Source organism: Camelina sativa, chromosome 5 (assembly GCF_000633955.1).
Source record: "Camelina sativa cultivar DH55 chromosome 5, Cs, whole genome shotgun sequence".
Lineage (NCBI taxonomy): Eukaryota > Viridiplantae > Streptophyta > Magnoliopsida > Brassicales > Brassicaceae > Camelina > Camelina sativa.
The window spans coordinates 24883789-24891948 of record NC_025689.1 but is presented as its reverse complement, the minus strand read 5'-3'; the positions used below and the strand labels follow the sequence as shown (position 1 = coordinate 24891948).

The following is an 8160-nucleotide window of genomic DNA, read 5'->3' as shown; positions in this document are numbered from 1 at the left end:
ACAAACAAACCGGGCATTGCATCGACCAATGCCAACCTTACATCACCAACAGGGGGGCTGCATTGACCGACACTTGATCTGCATCGACCGATGCAAGGTTCACTTGTATCGACTGATACTCACATTGCATCGACCGACGCAAGCTCGACATTTCATAAANCAACAAGTCAGCAAAGTCAACTCCAGGGACTCCACCCGCTGGGACTCCCACACCTGGAATCCTAGCATCACCGGCCACCCGAGCGTCAACACCGCCCCTCCGGCCACACTCATGGAATCCTCCTGGACACCGTGCGACTCGCCAACACCCTCAGTTGTCATGCTCTGGTCCGCAGTATCACTAACTGGTGGGCCTCTACGCCTAGCCCGATCACGTCGGCGTCCACGACCACGACCAGCAACAACATCCTCTCTAACCATCTGCACTACCATGAACAAAAGGCTAAGCACGCAAATTAAACAGACACAAAAACATAAACTCACCATGGAATCATAGTGTAGGCTCGAAGAGGATGTTCTAGGACTCCATGCCACACACAATTGACCAACTCACATAATCAATCAAGACATGCAAATCCCAAACATCTACAGCCCAAAGCCTAGTGAACTCAAACCTAGAACCGTAAGGGTTCTGATACCAAACTGAAACGACCTGACTCGTTTTTAAAAAAATATATATATAATAATAATAATAAATAAAATAAATAACTAAGCTACTGGTCCCATTCCCAGTAGCCACCTAACCACAAACACATCAAACAACGGAAATAATAACACTAATAAATAACCAATAACCAATATCAAATAACCGAATTAATTCCAAAACCATAAACTAAAGTTCCAATCAAAATAAACCAGAGAACCAGCAATCCTAAACAACATTCTAGGACTCAACTCTAGCAACCTAACAAAAGCCAAACTACAACCAAGCGAGCCACTAGAACATCCTCCTCTCATTGCCTTGATTCTACGATCACATTTTGCCTTTACCTGCACCACAAACACAAATTGAGATGCATGAGTATTTGATAAACACTCAGTGAGGCAATCCTCTAATCTACTGGGCTATACACACAAGCAATTGAGATACTCTAACCATCAAACAAAAAACAACAAACAAACCGGGCATTGCATCGACCAATGCCAACCTTACATCACCAACAGGGGGGCTGCATTGACCGACACTTGATCTGCATCGACCGATGCAAGGTTCACTTGTATCGACTGATACTCACATTGCATCGACCGACGCAAGCTCGACATTTCATAAAAAAAACCCTAGTTGCATCGACCGACGCCTCCACATGGCATCGACCGATGTTCCTAGGTCAAATCGTGCCGTCCTCGCATTTACATCGACTGACGCACATGCCGAGCATCGTTTTCCCCGAAGCTTCTCGTCGGATCTTTGTTCCTGAAATCATCAAACTCGATCCCAAGCCACAAGAAAGCTTCACAAAGCCTCAAATAGTGTTCTAACAAGCCAAACAACACAAAAACAAGCAGATTAGAGAAATCTCAAGCTTAGATAAGCCATGGTCATGCACTCACCTTTGTCAAGAAGATTTTGAACCTTAAACAAGCAAAACAACGATCATAGGAAGCTCCTACAACGATCCCAGCTACAGATCTCTACAGGAACAACCTCAAAATCCCCAAAATCCTCAAAATCCTCAAGAACAGCAAGAACTCATTTTCCCTCCTTCTTTTCTCTCAAAAGCGGCTAAACTCGCTAATGACGACAAAATTACCTATTAAACACGACTGAAGAGTTTTCCTAACCCAAAATGCAGTGTTTACTTAAACTCGTCCGCACATAACCGACCTTGCATCGACCGATGCTCATAATGCATCGACCGATGCATCCCCTAAACTGGAAATTCGGTTCGCGGATATAACATTTTTGTAGACAAAAACTATTAGCATTTTTTTATGAAGTAAAATAATCATACCATTTGCACATTTGATTGGCAGATAAAAACATTTAAACATCCTACAATTCTTTTCTAAAACTTAGGTATTTAGATATATTTGCATTTAAGCTTCTCAACTAAATACCATGGGACTCTCAAATTCTCTTTTACTAAAAAGATTTTCCTACAGCTTAGTTAACTATTTAGTGGTTATAATTAAGATAGACAACTTCTTTTCCCCCTAACTATTCAATTTCTTAAATATCAACTTTAGAATTTAATTTAATTTCCCTTCTTCTTTTCTCTTTGTATTTTCCTCAACCAACATTCTATCATTGATTTAACTTTCTTCATTTGGTAGTGAACAAAACTCCGATCTTTTTCATATATAAAATTTTATTTCTCTAAGTACGCACTTTCATAAATTTCTCTACAATATTAACAAAATTTTCAATCACCGCTGCAACTCTTCAAATTGTTGAAAAAATTCTAACGCCTAAACCATATGTTCATATCTTTATGGTTTATCCTAAGAGGATGAAGCAAATCTTTGGTTTTACTCTTGTTACCTTTTTATCTTTTGGTGATGCATCTACTTGTTTAAAGAATACGGCCGTGTTCTTTTTCAAGTCGTTCATCCAGCGATCGCGACAGATGAAAACGACAATGGTAATAGGAATTAAAAATCAAAACAACAACGGCAACGGAAAAACGATGACGGATCGTGTGTATTTCAGTGAGAAAAAGTGTCGCTGGAGAAAGAAAGAGATCGCCGGTTTTTTCAGCGACTGTCACGTAAGCTCATTTTAACAATACGGCGACTCTTCTCCACAATAGCAGCGACTCTTTTTCACAACAATAGGACTCTTCTTGTCTATTTTTTATGTCGCTGTCGCTCCTCCAGCGACTTGAAAAAGAACAGGGCCTACATCAACATGTTCTAAGCCTTTCTAGAATTTTATATAAATATTGAAATTGTTTGTGATATAAAAAAAAATAAAAAACATGAAAGATATTTCAAATTCTTCTTTAATTTTAAATATTTTTGCTTTTAATTTAGGTTGATAGGTGGCACTCTCTCCACTGCTGACGTGTCACTCATGTGGAGAGAGTTGACCATCTTTCATTATATAGGAAAAACATACAATTTTTTAACTAAAAATATATATATAAAACTTTTTGTTTAACACAATACTTCCAGATCATGCTAATTAATACTCTTGTTCTAAAAATCGTTCAAGGCGGCCGATTCCTCGCCGGAAAAGCGCTCGGTGGTGCCCGGCCACCGGGATTTTGTTTAATCAGACAGAAAATCGGAAAGTTGAAAAAAAAAACTAATTTGCACCTTTAAACTGAAGAAATTAAATGTATTTGATAGATCTATAGGTTTTGTGAATAAATTTAAAGAAAAAGAAAGCGAAATGTGAACAAATGAAGAAAAAAAATCGGCGGCATCTAGGGTTGCAGAGATAAAAGGAAGTAGATGATGAAAAAATGACGTTTATACCCTCAATTAAGGGTTAAGTTAAAAAAACAAGTCAAACATGTGTTGCTGGGACTCGAACTCATGGCCTTTTTAGTAACTAAAATGACGGGATCCACTGCATTATCTCAATTTTTAACAATTGATACCTAAATAACGAAAATATATACGTAAAATATAAAAAACCCTAAAACTAATCTCCGATTAATTTCTGATTTTTTCACTAGTTACGTTGTTAAGTCTACCCCGACTGCCCGACTAGTGCCTAGCGATTTCTTAGACAGGGATTAATACTATGTATTACTTTTCTAGTGATATATCACATTATTATGATTTATGAACTAATGACGCGTGGAACCCGCGTTATATATTAAAAAGCTACAAGGACCTTAAGTCAATGTAGGGAAAAAAAATAGAACGTTTTCTATTGTATTGACTTTGGCAAATTTGAAGTTTTATAGGATCTTCTTTCGGACCATTCAAGGAAACAAATATATAAACAAACACGAGACTTTTTCTCTTTCGGAAAGAACCACTTCAGAGGTGACTTCACCCACAAAATTTGCCATCCACACCAAAATTTTCTTTGATAGAAAATTTTACATTTGAAGAGAAAAGGCCAAAAGTTCTTCGATCTAAGGAAAGAGAAGACATGGAGAATCTATTAGGCCTTCTAAGACTTCATGTGATTAGAGGTGTTAATCTCGCCATTAGAAATTCTCATAGCAGTGATCCTTACGTCATTGTCCGTATGGGTAAACAGGTAACCTAATTTTCCACTTGATCTCTTCCAATTCAGCCATCATTTTCAAGGTTTTCGAACTATGGATCTTTGTTCATTACGGAATGAAGAAATTATTAATACTTCTTTCCATATATTTAATTGAATTTTACGATACAGTATTTGTTTTAATATTGTTATCACCACAGCCTCACTTATTTATGAGTTAAAATTATGAAACAAAAACATACTTTGAAATTTTAAGTATTGGTGTGATGTGTATCCCCTATATATTGAAACATTTTGTTGAAAATGCTGATGTGTCGTTACAAAAGCGATTTGAAGATTTAATTGCAATTAAGCATCTCAAGATAAACATATTTACAAAAATAAGTCTTTTGATTTATTAAATGTGCCACTAAAATATATATGAAAATCTTTTATTTCATTATTATTTACATAAATGTGTCATTAGAATATATAAGGTACTGTTTCTTTCTATTAGTTTTTTAAAATGAAAGACTTTATCACCTATTAAAAAGAAAATATAGTTAATAATTTAATTATCATTTTCATAACATATGAAATTATTTAAAGTAAATTACATTCTATAAACTATTAAAAAACTTATTTATCTATTTAAAATTTTGAAATACAAAACTTATTCTCTGATTTTAAAAAAATTTGATGACTATTCAAGTACTCCCTCTGTTTCACAATAGTGTCATTTTGACACATTTCACACAAATTAAGAAAATAATAAAATATACATATGCCCTTATTTAATAAATGTTTAATAGTTATTTTAGTCATAGATTAAGAGAAAAACTAGAAAATCTAATGAAAAAGATGCATCGAAAATATAAAATAGTGCATTGGAAATATAAAATGACACTCTTTGTGAAATAAAAATAAAATTCTAAAATGATACTCTTTATGAACAAAGGGAGTATATATTAAAAATTAATTATTACAGTAATCTTAAAAATAAATAACATTATCATAATTATCACAATAATTAGCCTTATTTTCCACCTTCCGAGTGAAATATACTTTTACACAAAATAATTAAATGTAAATTTGAATAAAATAAAAAAAATCATGTGTAAAATTCTTATTATGACACCTTAAATTATAAATAATAATTTTACTTGTAATAATTTTATTTGAGTCGATTTATCCTGCATATAGTGCGGTTGTTACCTAGTGTATTTTAATTCGGTTTGTCAAAAATTAAAACACGGTTTCGAGATCATTTACATGTCAAACGTAGTTTAAGAAGACTACTGAGAATTTCCAAGGATTTGACATATCAAATTAAATTAGTAGTTATGGTATACAAGTTTTTGATTTGTTTATGTGTATATCGTATCTATATATATAACCTTATTTGGGATTATGTTTTGTCTCCTCTTCTTTGTCGACGCAGAAGCTACGAACACGTGTGATGAAAAAGAATTTAAATCCAGAATGGAATGAAGACTTAACACTTTCTATTACTGATCCAACTCTCCCTATCAATATCGTAAGTGATTCCTATATGACAACAACTCTCATTTTTCTCAGTTGAATGCTTGATATCAAGTGCGTGTATGTGTTTTTGTTGTGATGGTATAGATGGTGTACGATAGGGACTGGTTCTCAAGGGATGATAAGATGGGAGATGCGGTTTTCCACATTGATCCGTTTCTTGAAGCCATCAGAATCCAAAACGAGCTGGGAGGACTACCGGAGGGGACTGTAATAATGAAGATTCAGGCAAGCAGACAAAACTGCTTGTCAGAAGAGAGCAAGATTGTGTGGCACAAAGGAAAGATTGTCCAAAATATGTTTCTTAGGCTCCAGAACGTTGAGCGAGGGGAGGTCCAGTTGCAGCTTGAGTGGATTGATGTCTCTGGCGCTATGAGTAAATAGGAGGATTGTGCTTTCTAAACCCATTTTATACAATTGCCCTTATCCATAGCTAGAGACTATTCTTTATATTTTACTGAAACTTTAAATAGTTTAAGCATATTAGGATATTTAAATATTTGTTGTGCATTTGAATTCTAAAAGAAAATTTGTTTAAAACATAATTTCGATGTTGTTGGATTACAAGTATTTTTTTCAACGTTAAAATTAACCACCTCGAGAAATGGTTTAAGTGTCATTAAGACAAACTTGGCCGTGCTCATGCAAGCCACAATCCCTTGAATTATCTCCCTTTTCGAGGCTTTAGTCTTCTTGGAAACAATACTTAAAGAAGTGATAGTATCACGTTGCTTTAACCAAAGACTCGTAGATTTTGATGTGATGAATAGGGACTTTGAGCAATGAGTATTTGTTGCCTTGCGAGAAGGGTTTCAAGTAATGCAAGATGAGTTCTTCGTCTTTAATTTGGTACAAACTTATAACCTGGCGGGGAAACGATCAGTTGCGTCAACAGGAAAAAAATTATCAGTGGCCGAAGAAGAAGGAATGTCGAGTTGTGTGGTGGTTTCGGCGGTTTGGTTTTGTCGTTCGGTCGAGGAATCGCCAGCGGAGGTGTTTCGTTGTAGATTTCACAATTTGATCGATGGCTATTACCAACATAATTAATAAGTAATATTCACCTTTTATAACTTTTCTTAATAATCTCTAGATTCTCTTTTACATGACATAAAGTTAAGTAATACTTTTTTCTTTTCTTAATAATACGAATTCGAATTAATAGTAGTTTAGTTACTTTTCCTTGTTACTACTATTTACTATACGGACTCAAAACTTCTGAACAAATCACAGATACGCCGGAGACTTTCCAATTTCATGTTCTCTTATTGTTTCCAATCACAGATACGCCGGAGACAAGACACATGTAACATTCTTAAAAAAAACTCTTAACGAGGTTTTATGGGTTTTAAATATGATTTCCGTATAATAGCACTCAATCTCAGCTTCTTATATTCGTTAGATTTTTTTTGTTTCTCTTAAGAACACGTAGTCACTACCAAACGCTCATTTGATAAAGTAAGCTACTGTCTTTCTAAAGATGATCGGTCTCTCATTTCAATCAAATAAAAGAAACAATTAAAGAAGCCTAAACAACACAATCTCATGAGGCTGTGCTTGGTAAGAATCTAATGGGGCTGGCTGGAATATAAGTTGTTCATACGCAATATGATGAGGCTGCGGTTGATAAGAATCTAACGGGCCTGACCAAAACTGCCGCTGTTGATACGCCGAATCACAAGGCTGCGGTTGATAACAATCCAACGGGGCTTTCGAAAACTGCTGCGGTTGATGAGAGTCGATAGTACGAGACTGCTGCTCAACATCGTCTTCCAATGCTTGCGTCTGCTTCTCATTCTCCTCTTCTTCTGCTTTCTTCTTGTTTATAGCTTGTGGACTCCGATAGATCTTGCACAATTAAAGCATAGTCCTACACGCACCACAAAAAAGAGAACTTACAATAAAATAAAACTTAATAACTTGGGAACCAAGGAACACATACATACCTTTTCGGCATCAGCAGAAGACTCATCAACCCAGTATTCATGCACCAACCAGTCAGTTTGTACGCCACTTGGTTGTTTCCCCACGTAGTTTGCTAGTGCGGTTTTGTAACCAACGAGGCCTCCATCATCAATCTTCTTGGTTGCAACTGTTGCGTGCCAGTATCCGCCTTTGTCGACACGTTTCTGCTTTTTGCCACCTTTACCCATCTTGTTCCTCTCCAATATCACTACCCTTCTCTATTCCAGATAAATAAATAATTTTTTTGCCATAATAGGAAAAATATAAATTATTAAAAAAACCTAAATTAAGAACTAAGAAGTATATATATGTATACGGAGACAAACCTGAGAGTTGTTCTGGATTGGACTCGTAGATGTTAACGTGATGAATATAAAAGTTGAGCAATGAGTAATTATTTCCTTCAAAGTAGTGTTTTCGTCCAAGTAGTATTTCAATGAGGTTCACGTCGTTTGGTTCGAACTGATAACCTGGCGGAATGGAAGATCTTGTTGAAGGAGAAGACAAGTTATCAGGTAAAGAAGACGCTGTTAGGATAATTCAATAAATCG

At 35.5% G+C, this 8160-nt stretch overlaps 2 protein-coding genes across 2 annotated transcripts; one reads left to right on the top strand and one right to left on the bottom strand.

Moving 5' to 3' along the window:
* On the top strand, nucleotides 3922-6144 carry LOC104787550 (protein C2-DOMAIN ABA-RELATED 2). The gene is made up of 3 exons (XM_010513153.2): nucleotides 3922-4159; nucleotides 5547-5642; nucleotides 5735-6144. Exons 1-3 carry the CDS (start codon nucleotides 4049-4051, stop codon nucleotides 6029-6031), a joined length of 504 nt encoding a protein of 167 aa, XP_010511455.1. The 5' UTR covers nucleotides 3922-4048; the 3' UTR covers nucleotides 6032-6144.
* LOC104789558 (NAC domain-containing protein 62-like) lies at nucleotides 7163-7797 on the bottom strand. The gene is made up of 2 exons (XM_010515235.1): nucleotides 7591-7797; nucleotides 7163-7492 (listed from the first exon to the last, which is right to left on the bottom strand). Exons 1-2 carry the CDS (start codon nucleotides 7795-7797, stop codon nucleotides 7163-7165), a joined length of 537 nt encoding a protein of 178 aa, XP_010513537.1.

What these genes read in the sequence shown, in the direction of transcription:
- LOC104787550 (XM_010513153.2), top strand. Translation starts at nt 4,049, where the DNA reads ATGGAGAATCTATTAGGCCTTCTAAGACTTCATGTGATTAGAGGTGTT. An exon ending in TTGTCCGTATGGGTAAACAG is followed by an intron (nt 4,160 to 5,546) that starts GTAACCTAATTT and finishes TTGTCGACGCAG; the next exon opens with AAGCTACGAACACGTGTGAT. An exon ending in CAACTCTCCCTATCAATATC is followed by an intron (nt 5,643 to 5,734) that starts GTAAGTGATTCC and finishes GTGATGGTATAG; the next exon opens with ATGGTGTACGATAGGGACTG.
- LOC104789558 (XM_010515235.1), bottom strand. Translation starts at nt 7,797, where the DNA reads ATGGGTAAAGGTGGCAAAAAGCAGAAACGTGTCGACAAAGGCGGATAC. An exon ending in CTTCTGCTGATGCCGAAAAG is followed by an intron (nt 7,493 to 7,590) that starts GTATGTATGTGT and finishes TAATTGTGCAAG; the next exon opens with ATCTATCGGAGTCCACAAGC.